Below are 19,550 nucleotides of genomic sequence, written 5' to 3'. Positions count from 1 at the left end.
GAGAAAGAAGTAGTTTTGATGTTCATATACCTTAACAAATTAAAAATAAGGTACAGACCGAGGATAATGGTAAAGCTATTGTTAATTTCATTATCATAATTTGATTAATCACGAGCATACAGCTATTAAGTGAACAAAAAGAGATAGTTGATGTACCCATGATATGGCTGTGCCTTTTGCCTGTACTGTAATCTTTATTTGTATTTATTTTATCTTTTTTTTTTTTTGTAGTGTATCTCCTTATCCTCCTCTGTGATTTCATATATATGCTTTTGTCACCTCAATAAAAACTATTGAAATAAATAAAAAGAATAACATATCAGCCAAGTCTTAAAGGGATAGATAGAAAAGTCAAAATTAAACTTGTATTATTCAGATAGAGCATGTAATTTTAAGACACTTTTAAATTAACTTCTATTTTCAAATGTACTTTGTTCTCTTGGTATCCATTGTTGAAAAATGATGTGCACATATCATACACTAGTGGGAGCTAATTGCTGATTGGTGCCTGCACACATTTGTCTCTTGTGATTGGCAAACTAGATGTGTTCAGCTAGCTGTCAGTAGTGCAATGCTGCTCCTTCAGCAAAGGATAAAAAGATAATGAAGCAAATCGGATAAGAGAAGTAAATTAGAAAGTTGTTTAAAATAGTATGTTCTATCCAAATCATGAAAGAAAATTGTGAGGTTTCCTGTCCTTTTAAGGTTTCAAAAATAAATGAACATCCTTTTTACTGCAATTGTTTTTCAATAAGCAAACTCTACCCATTATTTGCCTTATTTAGAGGAGCCAATCTGATCTTTAGGTCATAGGCAACAACGCTTGCCACTGTCAAAAACTTAAAGGGACAGTCAACACTCAAAATAAACTTGCTGGAATAAATTACTAACAACATGATTATTGCAAACATCCTTTTTCACATCCTCTAGTCCAAACTGAATCACTGCCGTTCTGAGCCGTTTGGAAAAAAAAATGGCTCCATAACTCCTCCTCTCATCGTCTTCTTCCCCAGGGCTAGTTTCAAAATCTCTTGTGCCCGCCAAAGATTACAACAAGCGACGCATGCGCATAGCAGTGACAGATCCCATCAGAATATATCTTTTACCTGTTGCGCTGGCGGTCCGTCGCTGAATAGGGAACCTTTACACAGTTCCGTGTATAAAGAGACTGCTACTGATGAAACATACAAATTACGCATGCGCAATTGGGAGTGAACGCTCAGGAGTCGTTGTGACCGACACTCATGTGATTTGCAGTTAGAATCAGCTCTAGAGTGATGTAAACATAGGAGGAGTTTGGGATCCATTTTTTGCTTAGAACGACAGGTTTTTAAAAAAAAAAAAAAAAAATTCCGTCTGGACTAGAGGATGCGAATAAGGATATTTGCAATAATCGTGTTGTTAGTAATTTATTCCAGCAAATTTATTTTGAGTGTTGACTGTCCCTTTACTCTAAAATGCATTTATTTTGCAGCTGTCATCTGATAAAGCCAATTGGAGAAAGATAATGTAGCAAAGTTAGCAGATGCATTTCAAGTTCTGAGAAATAGAAATAGAAATTTTTACGTAAAAAAACAATATAAATAATTAAAATAAATTCTGCAAAATTGTTTGGTTATGAACAACTAAACATTTTTTACAAAAGTCTCAAGGTGTTTAGAACTGGCATTCTAGAGTACATATTAGTTAACAGAATTAAATTGAAGTGGCATAGTGAACTAAAAGGGGTATTTGTTTATTTTGTTCTTGAACTCTTAGGGGCCTATCTATCAAAGCGTCAACTATGGTGCATTCGCGGGCGTCACTACGCTCGCCAAACTTCGCTAAACATTGTGGTCGCAGATCTCAATATGCTCTCCATAATTATCAAAAAACCCGGCAAAAGGACGTGCGTCATGTACGGTGCAAAGAGGATCGGACTGGTGTTAACTAACAGTCATCGATGTTGCAGCTATTCAGGCTTTCCCAACTTTATTTATTTAGTACTGTCCACGAACATAAGATTTCAGTTTTGCAATTCCCATTGACTACTATAGCATCCATGACCTCTAAGGCGGCGGATTGAAAACTAGGTACGCAGCGTCGGATAACACGCGAGCATAACTGTTCATTTTTTGATAACTTTTGAAAAGCTTCAAATTGTGTCGAATACCATGGCGAATACACAGAATTACGCGAGAATTCCAGAGGTTTTCTATTCGCATCGATCTGCGTCGAATTGAGACCGTCGGATTGTATGTTACGTCACAAATTTCTAATTCTTGCGATCTTAAGGCTTTGATAACTACAGCGAATCAATCTCGCTTCAAGTACGATGCGGAATTTGGGCGTATTTTCAGTTGACGCTTTGATAAATAAGCCCCATAGTTTCTTCTTCTTAAACCACACTTAAGGCAAGTTACAGCTGTACATCCGCAGCCACTCAGTAGTGGATACATTATTGTTGTAATCCACAGAACTACAGGCAGTGGTGCCCTTGGCGCTTTCAAAAGGAAAACCACAGACTTCAACAACAAGAAGATTATGTTCAATTGAACCATCTATTAAAGGGACTATAATATTCTTTAATTATATACAAATAAGGAGACATGTCTTTCTCACCTGCTTTTGCCACTTGGTCCACAGGAACCCCCAGTTCATTAGACATATAACCAAGCACTGAGAAGATAGCAAATCCAGCTAGTATACTAGTGAAGGCATTCCCCAGAGTAACAATAAATGTGTCCCTAGAAAGCAAATGTGAAACACATGGATTAAAAAAAAGCCTAATATATCTGCTTGCAACATTTCAAATACATCTACAGAGAGATCCATTAACACTTCAGAAAAATATCCCATTACATTAGTTTTTTATTTATTTTGGTATTTTAGTAATTTGCATATCAGAGTGCATTAGTCAGAATAAGATAGCTCTATGGGGAACTTGTATCATAATAGAATTTAAATAAAATGAAATGAGGACAGAATGTATTTGACTTTAGCATGGATTAATTCAATTATGAATGATTACTTTTACAGCCCATTATATGCTAATGTGTCACTTTAGAGCTAAACCAAACCATCTGATGTGAGTGACGCGTTCTTTCAAATGGATTTATCAAAGTTAAGTAGCCCAGAGCAAACATTTACCTGTAAATGTTCTGATGGAACGTATTGTACGAGGCAAAAGTAAGGAGACCGCCGAATCCAACACCAAGGGAGTAAAATATCTGTAATGCTGCTTCTATCCAAACCTGAAATAGGACCAAAGAGATAATGCAGAAAAGAAAAACATTAGTCTTGTATGAATTGCAGAATTGCTATTTTACAAACATATCATTATTTCTTGAATCCTGTACAGTAGGATGATACTTTACACAAGACATGAATACAGACAGAAATTGAACTAAGAAAAGGAAATAAGTCAAATGCACAATACATTAAAATCTAAATGTGAGCTGGCTAATGTAACCAGTGGTAACTATGATTACGTATCATCTACCTTTATTTTATTACTACGTAGTATCAAATTCACTAAAGCCCATCCCATTTCTTAAAGGAACAGTATAGTCAACTTTAACTTTTTTGTTTAATCTAAAAGAGTTTATTTCAAAATGTATTTTAGTTTCATATTTTCCACAAGGTATTTGTCCTAGCCAGATAGTTAGTATTAGTATGAAAAACTAAATCAATACTGCAGTATTAGTTTAAATTACATTTAAACATTTTTTACTGAAAGGGGCATGATACCCAAATATTTTCTTTCATGATTTAGAAAGAGCATGCAATTTTAAACAACCTTCTAATTTACTTCTATTATCTAATTTGCTTCATTCTCTTGATATATTTTGCTGAAAAGCATATCTAGATAGGCTCAGTAGCTAATGATTGGTTACTGCACATAGATGCCTCATGTGATTGGCTCACCCGTGTGCATTGCTATTTCTTCAACAAAGTATATCTAAAGAATGAAGCAAATTAGATAATAGAAGTAAATTAGAATGTTGTTTAAAATTGTATTCTCTACTTGAATCATGACAGAAAATTTTGGGGTTTAATGTCCCTTTAACATTTATTAAGGAAAAAAAAATCAATCTGTAAATTATATTCTTTAACATGCATTAACATTTCTAACTACAATGTCTCTTTAATGTCCAAACCAACTTATCTCACATCTAATTTTCTACTTCCCATCAAAATTAAGTTTGGTTGCCTTCAGACTTTCTCTCGGCCCATAATGGAGAGTAAGGGACTTCATCAATAAGCTTCCATGTGTTTGCTTAGGGATTGCAGTTTTTGTGACCAAATCGCCAAAAGGATAAAAAATAAGCCTATTCCAACTAGGGTACACAAATTGTCATGGTCTAAAAATGAATTCAAGATGTTTTCTTGTGACAAAAAATGGTCTCTTCTGGGATTCATTATCCTATATTGTTCATGGACAGACTAGATTCGGGGGAGACTAAATAATTCTCATTTAGGCACTATGGCACTAGCAACTGTCAGTATAGCAATACCTCAGGGGTAGCACTGCATGTCCTATGCCAACAACAAAAAATATCCAGAACGTTTTGTGTGGTGCCAAGGATCTCCACTGCCATAAATTATATAGTCTTTCTAATTATTTTTGTCTTTTTTCTGTGTTTTAACAATACTGATAACTAACAATAAATAAAATGTAAAGGTGAAATTCATTTAAATAATATATTTATATGGAGATCTGTATATTTCAGTACAGAATAGAACAGTGTTGCTAAATTCAGTAACAAAGTGACATAACTGATTGTAGCTCTAAATATTTGATAGAGTTTAATCCAAGATCTCAGATTCTCAGACAAATGTCATTATATAACAGATTCCCTTGAAATTATTGCTAACAACAGACTTGGGCATAGGATGTCACCTTTAGAAGCAGACAACTACCACTAATATTGCCAATGTATTTATGCACCTCCATAAAGGACTTGCTTATATTTTGCTGCTGTCAGCCTTAGATTTTAAATGTGCAAAGAACTCAAGAGCACTCAGTTATAGGGAAATAATCAGAAAAGGAGGAGACACAAGTACAAGAGTAAAAAGAGAGCTGTACAATGGTATGAGAAAGGACAGTACAAAACCTTAATGTGTCAATGCTTTACATTTTTCTTGTCATTTAAAGCAGTGTTTATCAGCTGCGGTCCTCACATACCCCCAATGTTCATTATAGCTGAACTAGTGCACAGGTGAAATAATCATCTTATCAGTAACCATGGTTACTAGCCTGCTCTCACCCATAAGTTGATTTTTTTTCACCTGTGCTCTACTTAAGCTATAATGAAAACCTGGTCTGTTAGGGGTACTTGAGGATCGCAGTTGAGAAACACTGATTTACAGTATCCCTTTTACAATGTTTTAGACATTTTTCTCTTTATGAAGAATAGATAATACCAATACAATGTCTTTGGAAAGCTCTTTATTTTACCTTTGATCCTAGCAAGTGGTGAAACTGAGGGGTTAGGTAGAATTTGATTCCTATCCAGGCTCCATCCAATGTGACTCCTCGAATTAGCAGCATAACCAGTATAATATAGGGAAAGGTGGCTGTGAAATATACAACCTAAGTGAACAAAGCAAATGTGTAAGCTATGCCTTCCTTTTCACTTGCTGTTTGATGTATATGACATGTAGTCTGCCAATGTCATATACCTATAATATTTAGACAACGTATCTAGCAAGTGGTAGCTTTTTCTACATTTATGGCTAATAAAGGGCTTTCTTTGCTTTTGCTATCATTATTTTGCTTTCAAAATTTTGACATTGGCAATGGTAGCACCACAATTTCACAGTTTGGAATGTTCCTGTACAATACAAGGTATTACAACTTCTGTATTATGCAGGCAAATGGTAAACCAATGATAACAGGGTCTTGAGGGGACTGAACTCAAGCTGAGGGATTGAACGTCTTATTAATGGCTAAGTACATTATCGTGCAACAGAAGTGTCAGCTGCTTCCCAAATTAAAACCTATCCTAAACTGTTGTAACCCTTAACCCCCCGCTTTTTACTAAAGTCTGCAGCCAAAATGCTGTAGAGGAAAATGATGTTCCAAACAACAATGTTATGGCTTCACTATTTTAAATTTCTACCTTTCAAGCACACCATAAAAATACCCTTTTGTTGCATCTTGTTCCATCTTTGCCACTGAGACATAGGCCTCTAGTCATCAAGGTCTGGCGGACCTGATCCGACAGTGCGGATCAGGTCCGCCAGAACTCACTGAATACGGTGAGCAATATGCTCGCCATATTCAGCATTGCACTAGCAGCTCACAAGAGCTGCTGGTGCAACGCCACCCCTTGCAGACTCGCGGCCAATGGGCCGCCAGCAGGGGGATGTCAATCAACCCGATCGTACTCGATCAGGTTGATTTCCGGCGATTTCTGTCCGCCTGCTCAGGCGCTTGTGACCGTTCAGAGCTTGATACATATGCCCCATATTCTGTTCTTGTGGTCTTATGATCTAAATCCTGCTTAAAGGAACATTAAACATGTTTTGCTTTTCTGCAAAAAAATTGCACTTTTCTCATTCCTCTTAAAAGAGGACAAAAAGTAAATTCTGCAACCTGTAAATTCTGCAATTCATTTGCAACCTGTTGAAAATCTTGGTTACAAATTTTGCATTATGGTCTCCCTTTAAAGCTATTTCTTTTATACTGGCTACTTACACACTACTGCTATGCTATTTGGTTTCCCTCTGGCCGCATACAAACTATATTCCTCCTGTCACTTGCAATCAATTGACATCAATGTACTCTTCCTATTTATCACCTATAATCTCTTCTATCATTATTTCTTGCAGCCACCTGTAATTTTCTCATATATCTTTTAATAAATCGATGAGAGAAGATTAGTTTCTCCAGATTTATATAACAGACAAAAATGAATTACAGCCGTAAAGATTTACATATTGACCTATGTACATTGTATTAACTGTAACTAGAGTGCAGCTAACTTACTGCATTCTTTAAATACTTTGCTGTATTTTGAATCCAGTCTTTTTTTCTAAACGTTCTTCAAATGTTATAAACAAATCTGTTTAAAGGGAAACTGAACCCAATTATTTTTTCTTTCGTGATTCAGATAGAGCATGACATTGTAAGCAACTTTTTAATTTACTTCTTTTATCAAATTTTCTTCATTCTCTTGGTATCTTTATTTGAAATGCAAGAATGTAAGTTTAGATGCTGGCCCATTTTTGGTGAACAACCTGGGTTGTCCTTCCTGATTGGTGGATCAATTCATCCACCAATAAAAAAAAGTGCTGTCCAGTGTGCTGAACCCAAAAAAACCTTAGATGCCTTCTTTTTCAAATAAAGATAGCAAGAGAACAAAGAAAAAATTATAATAGGAGTAAAATAGAAAGATGCTTAAAATTGCATGCTCAATCTGAATCACGAAATAAAGAAATGTGGGTTTAGTGTCCCTTTAAATTCTATTTTTAACATTAACAACAACACGCAACTGTGCATTGTAAAATAATTTTAGCCTAATGTAAAATACTGCAGTGGTGTCTCTCACTTTGCCAGAGGATTTCACTCCTTTTAAGATGCAGAGATACACAATGATCCAGGAAAGAAGTAGACAAAGACATAAGTTCCATCGTATTTGACCTGGACTCCCAATGCCTGAGCTTCCTTGTATGTGCAGAACATAGCGACTGTAAATAAACAAATTATCACATATAACACATTTGAAAAAAAAGTGATGTCTGTATAAAGGACAGGTAAGATATTGTAAGAATAATAACATGATGGATAGAAATTTGGACAAAGATGAAAGACCAAATTAATCTTTCATAAATCAGCTAAAGCATATTATTTTAAGACACTTTTGAATTATTTTATTTTAGCAAATTAACTTTGTTCTTTTGGTATCCTTTGTAGAAAAGCATGTGTACATATACTCAACAGCTGTAATCTACTACTGGGAGGTAGCTGGTGATTGGTGGTTACACATATTTTTCTCCTGTCACTGGCTCACTAGATGTGTTCAATCAGCTTCCAGTAAGGGATCAATGCTCTGGAAAGGACTTAAACTATGTGTTTATTCTCTTGGCAGGAGTTAAACACATAGTTTTATGCTAGCAGTAGTGCAATAATTAAATGCTCTATTAGAATATTTTCTTTTTGCCCTTTTATGTTCTTTTTAGATAATGGCTTGTTGACAGCAGCGCTAATTACCTGCTATTTCTAGGTGTTTAAATGAATATTTGTTTTGACATACCAGTTCTTTTAGTGATTAACAAACTATACAATTTGTTAGGAAACCCTATTTTTAGAATACTCTCACCTCCAATATTCTTCGCTTGGGCTGACCGTGTCAGTGATGTTGATAGACAGTGTGGAGTTGCTGGTCCTCAGCACATGGTGATCCAGGCAGAGTTCAGAGTTCCACCAGTTGCCACAGTGCTCCCAGGGCAGGCTGTTTGTCAGGGAGGCGAAGAGGTAGAACAACACATAGGCTATTATCATGTTGTAGTAGATGGCCACTAGAGCCACAATTAGGAGCATGCCCATTCCAACACCTATGGAACACACAAGATGACATCAAAAATTCATGAGAAATAGTCCCTATACACTAAGCGCTGTAAACCTACTATAATTAAATAGACCTATAAGAACCATTTGCACCTGCAGATTGATGTTAGCACATTTTTTTGCAAGCATGAGTGCTTATATTTGAATATAAAGAGCAAAAGTCCAAGGGAGATCATTTGCATCCCCACATACACACACTTGTCAGTATAAGTAATGAATAGGCCAGGATTTACTTGAAAAGTTAGGATTAAATAAGTTATTGAAGAGGATATTGCAAATTTGAAAGTCTTGCAAAAAGCCTTAGAAGGCACTTCAGAAAGAGACTGCTTGGGTAATATCATGTATGTCCTCAAAATGCGCATATATTTAGGTCTGTTGCTCAAAACTACATTTCATTAAAAATATGCTTGCAGAAACTACAAGTCATAAATTGCAGTAAAGAGGGTTAATATACATTTAACACCTGTGTAAATGCTCCACGAGCAGCAATAGGTTTTCCCGTTTAAGCACGCCATGTTACTGCAAACGTTAGACATTTCTGTTCTATAGTGCTTATGTGGATTCTCATAGATTGGTCAGATGTGAATGTCAAGACTTATTTCAGAGATCACATTTAAAACAAAGGAAATATTTCACTAAACTTGTTCCTTTAAGCACCATGTAGAAAATCTTGCACATATAACCTTAAGAGCTATTGAAAAGATCAAATCATATCTGTGACATGTGGTCTTTAAAAAAATACCCTCCTAAAATATCAAAGTTGATCATTTTTAAACTAACTATTGAGATAACAATGCTAGATAAAATAATTTGAATAAAAATGTACTTAAAGGGACAGTCTAGTCCCTTTAAAGGACCAGTATGCAATTTTAAACAACCTTCCAATTTATTTTTATCATCAAATTTGCTTTGTTCTCTAGGAACTCTTTATTGAAAGCTAAACCTGCGTAGGCTCATATGCTAATTTCTAAGCCCTTGAAGGCCCCTTCTTATCTCAGTTCATTGTGACAGCTTTTCACAGTACTGATTAGCTAAAATGCAAGTCTCTCAAAAGAAATGAAATAATGGGACATTCTACAGAGGCTTAGATACAATCACAGAGATAAAAAAGTGTATTAGTGTGTTGGTTATGAAAAACTGGGGAATGAGTAATAAAGGGATTATATATCTTTTAAAGCGATACAAATTCTAGAGTAGACTGTCCCTTTAAAAATAGAAGGTTAAATCAACAAGTATTGCATAGTATTGCATTTTATGTGATATAGTAAAAGAGGGCTGATACATTTGCATTATGAAGCATTGCAAATTATTAGCACAAACATTAATGACATATAATATTCATTTAGGGTATATGTAATGGGCAATAACATTTCCAAGCAACGGGTAATTTTTTTTTAATAAGAATAACCTTATTTTGTAATTGTTCCATGCATTTTGAACTAGAAAAAGTCACCAAATCATAAACTGACAAGTTTGTCTTAAAATATGCTCTGTGCTTATCATGCTGATATAAAAACATGTATGGGATCTAATAAGTGAATACAAGATAAACCAACCTGACAACAGCACTATTTGCTTTATGTGTCTTTCAAAAATATTTTACTATCAGAATCCAAAGAGATGTATTACTTTTTATAGGCAGCTTTCTGCTCACTGGAAATTCCAGGTTCAGCTCCCTTATCAGAGACCTAAGAGAGGTCTGGCCATAAGAGAAACAGCATGATGCCTTCACTCCATGTTGCCGAACATTCGAGAATACGGCCCTTAGACACTATTTAAAACTTATACCAAGGCACAATCTTGTAGACTGAGGGAGAAAGTTCTACAAGATAGACACTGTCCCTGTAATTGCCCCATCTAGATGTCGTCATTTGACCTATTCCCCCCTTCCATGTCTGGTCTTAATTAATATGCACAATACCATATGTTAGGTTTATTGCAAAACAAATTTTAATAATGCAATTAATTTGTCCATTGTGGATAATTTGATGAAAGTTACAGATGTGAGCTCTGAAACTGATTAAAGGGACATAATACTCATATGCTAAATCACTTGAAACAGATGCAGTATAACTGTAAAAAGCTGACAGGAAAATATCACCTGAGCATCTCTATGTAAAAAAGGAAGATATTTTATCTCACAATCTCCTCATCTCAGCAGAGTAAGTTCTGTGTAAAAAGTTATACTCAGCTGCTCCCAGCTGCAGGTAAAAAAAAAAAAAAATGAAGAAATGAACAGCAGCCAATCAGCATCAGCAGTGCTGAGGTCATGAACTCTTACTGTGATCTCATGAGATTTGACTTAACTCTCATGAGATTTCATACTTCCTTTACCTGATTGGTGAAATAATATGAGAGTTCACAGGGCTCATCCCCTAAGATGTCCCAGGACAGACACACTAAAATGCTGCTTAGAAATCCTTTACAATGGGATGTGGCTACTGAGGAACTTTTGAGGTAAAATATCTTTCTTTTTTACATAGAGATGTTCAGGAGATATTTTCTAGTCAGCTTTTTACAGCTATGCTGCATCACTTTCAAGTGTTTAAACATTTTGGTATTATGGCCCTTTAAGCATTCACAGAGTAATTGCATGAGAGAAACAACTGCATTATATGCCTTGTAACAAATGTGTTTTACCAAGGTGATAAAAGCAGACATTTTAATTTACTCACTAAATATATGGTACTTTTAGACAACCATATGGTTGTTGCAAATTACTTCAGCAGTCCGTCAAATTATCCTGGCCAACTGCAATTTTTTAAGGGTTTTGAAGATGCCACAGCTAAACCCTACAGCAATTTAGTAGTAGAGTTGGGATTCCGTACTCATGATGAATAACATTTGAGAACAGGTGTCTCCTTCTGTCATCCCAACCAACCAGTTGTACAAATGGTAATTGTTGTTGTGGGGTAGTCACTTGAGCCAATACACACATGTCTAAAAGACTCTTTTAATTGGTTTAAGAAAAATTAAGCAGGAGATTTGTTTTCAGCATCTAAAGATTTAATCAGAATCATATGCAAAGCCACACTCAAAACTCTAAAATGTTATTGTCATCAAAAAACAGACAAACAAAAGCAAAATTATAAGAGCACCAAACAACAGCAACCACAAAAAACAGAAACCTCTAATAAAAGGGTATGGTTTGTTAGAGTTTCACTGTTGTTTGTGCCTATCAATAAAGTTATTAACAAATCCTTAAAGGGATAGGAAACACAAACCTTTTCTTTCATGATTCAGAGCATGCAATTTTAAGTAACTTTTTAATTTACTCCTATTATCAATTTTTGCTTTTTTCTTTGGTATCTTTATTTGAAAAGCAAGAATGAAAGCTTAGGAGCCTGCCGATTTTAGGTTTAGCACCTGGGTAGTGCTTGCTGAATGGTGGCTAAATTAAATTAATCAGCAATCGCTATCCAGGGCGCTAAACCAAAAATGGGCCTGCTCCTAAAGTTCATTCCTGCTTTTTCAAATAAAGATACCAAGAAAACGAAGAGATTGATAATAGTAATAAATTAGAAAGTTGCTTAAAATTGCATGCTCTATTTGAATCATGAAAGAAAAAAAATGGGTTTAGTATCCCTTTAACAGAAAACACTAAGTAGAAAATAACTTACAACATATAACACAACCCAAAGATAATTTTTTGTTATCAGTGGGTAAAATCTGGATGCAGAGCTGATATCTTACAGCTGAGCAAGTCCTATATCAATAAGAATCAGTGTCCAAAGACAAAGACACAGTAATGTAGTTGGCTTCTTCAAGAAAAATGATGATCAATTACTCAGTAACTCTGAAATGTATCTCTACTGTAGACAACACTATCAATAGGTGATAGCTTGATAGATTAGAGGGACATTAAACGCAATATTTAATTCCCCATAACATGATTATTATGTATTATGAAGAAACTTTACTATAAGTTTTCATTATTTATGTTGTCTGAGTTTCCTGTAAATTAAAATGTGGAAATTAATTTTTCCACTGCCCTTGGAGAGGCTGATTATATGATAGGTGAAGCAACTCTTTTATATATGTCCCTAATGAGCCAAAATATATGCAGTTATTCATTGTTTATACATAAAAAAACATTTTAATGTACCTTTATAGTTTTTAACTTTAACACACAGAGACATTCCTTTTTAACACTCATTTCTAATTAATCCATGTAGTTACTTTATGTCTAAGAAAATATTAAATGCACTCATGCAACCTATTGCTTGGCTAAAACTATAGGGCCGGTTTATGAAAGTGCGAGCGGACATGATATGATGTAGCGTATCATGTCCGCCGTAAATCGATAAATGCCGACAACATACGCTGTCTGCATTTATCATTGCACAAGCAGTTCTTGTGAACTGCTTGTGCAATGCCGCCCCCTGCAGATTTGCGGCAAATCGGCTGCTAACAAGGGTGTCAATCAGCCCGATCATATAAGATTGGGCAGATTGATGTCTGCAGCCTCAGAGCAAGACCAGTTATAAAACAGCGGTCTTTAGGCCGCTGCTTCATAACAGCTGTTTCCGTTTCCTGAAGGCTTGCCCCCTATAAATCAGATATTTATGTGCTAGCTTGAAAGTACAAAAAAAATGATTTTATAAAAGCAATAATATCTATTTCATATTCACAAATACATAATTCCATACTGTCACATATTCTAAAATAAAATGTTGAATTTTTGTTGTTGTTGTTTTTGTTTTAATCCCTTTGGGAAAAAATAGCTTTAGAAGCTACAGAAACTATATAAATGCTCAAAATAAACATAGTAAGTCTCTTATAATCCAGTAAAAGGTCGCAATAAAGAGTGTATTAATTTTGGTCATGACATGAGACAAGGCCAGAAAGGTTAAAATAGGTCACATGACCAGATTAGACACACAGACCAACTGAAGAGTAATATTCAGTTTTAACTGTAATGATAACTTGGTTATGTACAAGTGCAGAAGCCAATGCTCAAATCTAAGGAGACAGATGATCAAATATGTCAACAAGAGGTCTACAGCATCGTCATTTCAAGAGCAGCCCTTGTTTTACAGTTAGGTTTTCTCTAAACACAGCACATAGAAACAGGACGCAATGTCTGTCTAATCATTGTATTTTGGGGTAAATTGTCTCACTTATGCACCTGAAAAATACTTTGGTTCAAAAATGTTAAAACCCAACTACTTGTTTTAAAGTTCATCAAAAAGGTTTGGTTTAAAACACAAATAATAAACAGTATTGTTTTAATGTATCCTTTTAATTCTAATAATATATGAGGTTTAAAACAGCTTAAAGGGATATGAAACCCAATTTTTTTCTTTAATGATTCAGATAGAGCATGCAAATTTAAGCAACTTTCTAATTTATAATTTATATAAAATTGTCTTTGTTCTCTTTGCATCTTTATTTGAAAAAGCTGTATTGTAAGCTTAGGAGCAGGCACATTTTTGGTTCAGGACCCTGGGTAGCGCTTGCTGATTGAAGGCTACATTGAGACAATGGGCCGGCTCCTAAGCTTACATTCTTGCTTTTTCAAATAAAGATACCAAGAGAACGCAGAAAAATTGATAATAGGAGTAAATTAGAAAGTTGCTTAAAATTGCAAGCTGTATCTGAATTATGAAAGTTTAATTTTGACTAGACTATTCCTTTAAAATCCATCCGAAACACATTGAAGTACAGTGTGTCTACTGACCTAGCAGTATTCCACTTACAAACATATGCAATATTCCTTTCATATACAGTAGTACAGTAGTATAGTGACATATTTGTGAGTACAACAACCATTCCATGGTACAAAATGCACAAAAGAAAGAGAATTAAGAATAACTTTGAATATATAAACTGTGTCTGTGAGTTCATTAGACACTCAACTTTTCTTCACTCTCAGTGTGTATGGCTGTCGCTATGCTGCGACTTTGTTGCTATTAATAGTGGATCACATAGAATCACTTTCCTTTCAAGTCCATGGTTAACACCACTTTTGCATGTCAGGCTTGACCTGCATATCTCCAAGATGCTATGTCTTCTGTGTCTCATGTAGATTAATTCAAAAAATAATTGTGCCAATCTCATCCATTAATGGGTTCAACTGAGAGTCTCTTTGTAAAATTTACATTAAATCTATGCAGCTATTGTTACGCAAAATAATGAAAGTATCAGTTTTGCTCCTATACAGGGACAGCATAATAAGTATGTATCATACAAAATAATTCAACTCACGGTTAGGATGAGTGATGATTTTTTTACAACTCTTTGGCAGAAGACTACTTTATTTTTATTTCATTTTATAGTGCAATATGCAATATATGTGAAACATTTGTCCCTCTAGATGTTAAAAGGTCACTAAACCCAATTTTCTTTCTTTCATTATTCAGATAGAGAATACAATTTTAAACAACATTCTAATTTACTATTATCTAATGTGCTTCATTCTTTAGATATCCTTTGTTGAAGAAATAGCAATGCACATGGGTGAGCCAATCACACAAGGCATCTACTGTATGTGCAGCAGCTACCAAGCCTATCTAGATATGCTTTTTAGCAAAGAATATCAAGAGATTAAAGCAAATTAGATAATAGAAGTAAATTAGAAAGCTGTTTAAAATTAAGTAACCTGGCTATTTCTATCATATTAATTCTATAACATTAGATCTATAATATATATATATATATATATATATATATATATATATATATATATATATATAATACAGTATATATATTTTATATATATACAGTATATATATAGAGTCTGATTTACATATACTGTATTAAATGCGGTGTGTTCAAAGCGCCAAGATAGGCAAGGTGATCTATGCAGGGTATCTAGAAGTCAAAAAAGCTTTATTCCTGACACACTCTAGTGTGTGTCCACATTATGATATAAATAGATATGAATGAATATACATAAAAATGAGTATACACAATTTAAAATATGCACAATTTGCACAATTAAAATACAGACAATAAAAATGATAAAACTATCCAGTGGCCACTAAACAATGCTATGTTAAAACATAATTCTGTGGATATGTATAGGGTGAACAAAAAATTCTACCCCAGGTGATGCAAATACACAGGTGGTAGTACCAGTGGTGGGATGATACCAAGGATATATATTAGTAATGAACGTGCAAAAATTTAAAAATATGTAAAAGTGTAAAGAATGTGTGAAAAAATGTGTGAAAAAAATCCAAAAATAATAATCAAAGATTACACAATGTGTTGTCTTGTAGGTGTCACAAATACAAAGTGAAGATGTGAAAAATGTAAGAGTGTCAGACACTTAAAAAAACAGAAAAAATAAGAAAAATATATGTGTAACAGTCACTGTCAAAATCCAAATAAAAATATATCACAAATGTTGTTCAACAAAGGATAATGAAATGAAAAACCAACTTGTTTCCTGATGGTGAAGAATCTGGTGATGGTGATCCTGGAAAGGTGAAGTGTGGAGAGTTCTTTCCTGGTGATGAGAATCCAATGGTCCCCTTTTTTGACTAAGTGTCCATCTTGGGGGATAACCAGCTGCTTGTCAACGCGTTTCGGCCAAATAATGGCCTTTATCAAGACTTGATATCGAGCATATTTTAAATTGTGTATATTCATTTTTATGTATATTCATTCATATCTATTTATATCATAGTGTGGACACACACAAAAGTGTGTCAGGAATAAAGCTTTTTTGACTTCTAGATACCCTGCATAGATCACCTTGCCTATCTTGGTGCTTTGAACACACCACATTTACTACTTTTCTCTTTGGCTAGCTAGGTAGCCTTTGTTCAAAGCTATAGGTCACATTGGTCTAGACGCCATCTTCTATAACTACACATATTACATATACTTAACTGTATACCTTTACTTTGGAACTAAAAAGTTTAAAAGTTTAGTTTATTTTGGTCATAGTATAACTATTGATTATTATTATGATATAATTATTTATTATTAAATTATTATCTGTTATGTACTGGCATATTATTTAGCTTTATTGGGAATCTGAATTAATACCAACATGTTAAACTCCTTCCACTTAATAACACTCAACAGTATCTGGATCATTGTTTCATTATTTTCTGGTGTTGCTGATGACATAAAATGAAAAGCTCACCTTTAAAAAGTGGACATATCTTCCACACCGCAAGAGGGCCAAGGCTGGAGAATTGTCCAAGGGACAACTCCATGAAGAAAAGAGGAATTCCACAGATGGCTAACATAAGGAAGTAAGGTATGAGAAAGGCTCCTACAAGGCAAAAAGATGGCAAAAATGAACTATGACAAGTAATACGTACAGTTTTGAAAGTTTAAAGGTATAGATGAAATTATAATATCATACAAAAAAGGGGCACAGAAAATATGACTTATAATATATTCCAATCTTCAATAGGTTTAATGGGATCTTATTATCATAGGACATAGGTAACTTTACTAGATTATGCTGTCATAAATATCAATTTCTACAGATTTAGTTTGTTTTAAAGGGATAGTAAACACCTTGTAATTACAATACATTTCTGTTGTGTTGCTATAGAGTAATATATCAGCCAAGTCTTAACATTTTTATAACAAATTAACATCCCTTTTTCAGCAATTATTTATCAACAGTCAAACTCCACCCACCATTTTCCTTGTTTGGAGGACCCAATTAGGGCTTTAGTCAGCAGTAAAAGCCAATTAATGAAATTGCTCAATTTTAGAGCTAAATTACATGAAAGGGTGGCAATGAAAATATATTGCAACGTTGTTTTATTATGAATAACTCAACCGTAGTATAAAAATATCACGGTGTTTAATGTCCCTTTAATAGTTGAAAAGTAAACAGCCAATAGTCTCAAAGCAATAGCAGCACTTAAATGGTTGATATCCAAAGGAAACATGGTGCAACTGCAGAAGGGGAAAGTCTGAACTTATATTCAACTTGACTATCTAGCATAACACTTCTTCTAGCCCTTTCTCCCTTGAAATATTTTTCTAAATGAAAGTATATATTTATTGCCTTTACCTCCCCCATTGGTGTATGCTCTGTATGGAAATCTCCACACATTCCCAAGTCCTACGCAGTATCCAATGCAAGAGAGCAGGAAATCTAATTTGCCTGTCCAATTTCCTCGGTCCTCTGGGTATTCTATGTCAAATTCTGTTTCATCGCGGTCACTGGGACTCATTAACAGGTCAGGTGTTACAGGCTATAAGAAAAAAAAAGCCATTAGTGACATAAAAGAATAAACAGTTCTTGCTTGATACACTGAATAGTGGAGAAAATATAAATTTACAATTATTGGTATCTTTAAGTTGATTTACAAAAAGGTTGTTTTTTTTAATAAGGTGGTACAACAAATGCAATCCCAAATAGCCTGAACAAGTAGATAAATATATAAGACCATGGGGCTGATTTATCATGGCCCGAATAGGGCCAAATACATCTGTTTCCACGCAAGCCATCAGGCTCGCCGGAAACAGGAGTTAAGAAGCATACAATCGGGTTGTTTGACATCCCCTGCTAGTGGCCGATTGTCTGCGAATCTGCAGGGGGCGGCATTGCACAAGCAGTTCACCAGAACTGCTTGTGCAATGATAAATTTCGACAGCGTATGTGTCTAACTTGAAAATCCAGAAGGCCTCATGCCTCTTTAGTAACAGCTCTCTATCCCCTCCTCTCCTGGGTCTCTCCACTCGCTCTATAACCTGAAACCGGAGTTGTGATATCTGGTGACCTGCTTTCACAAAGTGGTTAGAAACAGGGGCATTCTCATCCCCCTTTCTGATATTGGACTTATGCTGACTCATGCTCTCTTGCTTTCCTAGTCGATTCTCCAACATATACCAAACAACGTGGGTATTTAATTAGGTTAAAAATAAAATCAGAATTACAAGTATAGTGGCCCTTGATATTAAACTTGGTACCTGTATGTGGATGGACAAATTGTTGTCCTTTAATCATATTACCACAACTAAAACAACCAAGGCACGGATAGCAACCTTTTGTTTTTACTAGTAATTTTACCCAGTCTACTCTTTTTTCTACTACCAATATCACTCTTAATAAGTGAATCCTTCAAAGACGGTGTCCTTTTATATTCCGGCATTAATATATTTTTAAACTCTGATATAGATGGGTTACATTCCCTCAAAATGTGCCAGTGTTTTTAAATAATATTCATGACATTTCTACTCATTTGTTAAACTGGCTTACAAACACCATACAGTCCCTATTCCTATTATTTTGATTCAAGGTATTAGGTATTTTCAACAATTCCTCCCTATTCAGGGTTTGTACCTTCTTTATATTCTCCTTAATTAGTTTCACAGTGTAACTCCTGTCCAAAAATAATCCCCCCATCTCCCTTAGTCTCACCTCCATGAGGGCTGGATCCGAAACTATTTTCTTGACCCTCAAAAACTGACTGTATGGAAGTGAGTTCAATAAGGAGGAAGGATGTAAACTGTCATATCTCAACAGATTGTTGCGATCAATAGCTTTTTTGTAGATCTCAGCATGTAACGTTATTTTTTTTATAGACAGTCGTATCCAAAAAGTCAATTTGTGACTCACTGAAACAAATTTTGAACTTAATAAAGGGACACTGAACCCAATTTTTTTTGTGTGATTCAGATAGAGCATGCAATTTTAAGCAACTTTTACTCCTATTATCAATTTTTCTTCATTCTCTTGCTATCTTTATTTGAAAAAGAAGGCATCTAAGCTTTTCTTTTGGTTCAAAACTCTGGACAGCACTTTTTTTTATTGGTGGATGAATGTATCCATCAATCAGCAAGAATAACCCAGGTTGTTCACCAAAAATGGGCCGACATTTAAACTTACATTCTTGCATTTCAAATAAAGATACCAAGAGAATTAAGAAAATTTGATAATAGGAGTAAATTAGAAAGTTGCTTAAAATGTCATGTTCTATCTGAATCACAAAAGAAAAAATTTGGGTTCAGTGTCCCTTTAATGAACCTAGTAGATCTATTCAATTCAGCCACTAATTCAAGCAGGATTCCAATG

General features: G+C 34.6%; 1 protein-coding gene across 1 annotated transcript in view; it reads right to left on the bottom strand.

Annotated features, from left to right (window-relative positions):
• The window catches only part of SLC6A7 (solute carrier family 6 member 7), a 251,730-nt gene that overhangs the window by 127,910 nt on the left and 104,270 nt on the right, over positions 1 to 19,550 (bottom strand). Inside the window, exons 4-10 of the mRNA XM_053716191.1 lie at positions 17,544 to 17,727; positions 16,653 to 16,784; positions 8,307 to 8,541; positions 7,536 to 7,674; positions 5,441 to 5,575; positions 3,130 to 3,233; positions 2,602 to 2,726 (exon numbers count right to left, since the gene is read on the bottom strand). Of these exons, the coding sequence (XP_053572166.1) occupies positions 2,602 to 2,726; positions 3,130 to 3,233; positions 5,441 to 5,575; positions 7,536 to 7,674; positions 8,307 to 8,541; positions 16,653 to 16,784; positions 17,544 to 17,727 (1,054 nt within the window). The remainder of the gene's footprint in view (positions 1 to 2,601; positions 2,727 to 3,129; positions 3,234 to 5,440; positions 5,576 to 7,535; positions 7,675 to 8,306; positions 8,542 to 16,652; positions 16,785 to 17,543; positions 17,728 to 19,550) is intronic.

Source organism: Bombina bombina, chromosome 6 (genome assembly GCF_027579735.1).
Source record: "Bombina bombina isolate aBomBom1 chromosome 6, aBomBom1.pri, whole genome shotgun sequence".
NCBI lineage: Eukaryota > Metazoa > Chordata > Amphibia > Anura > Bombinatoridae > Bombina > Bombina bombina.
The sequence above is the reverse complement of the archived record's forward strand: the minus strand, read 5'-3'. Positions and strand labels throughout refer to the sequence as shown.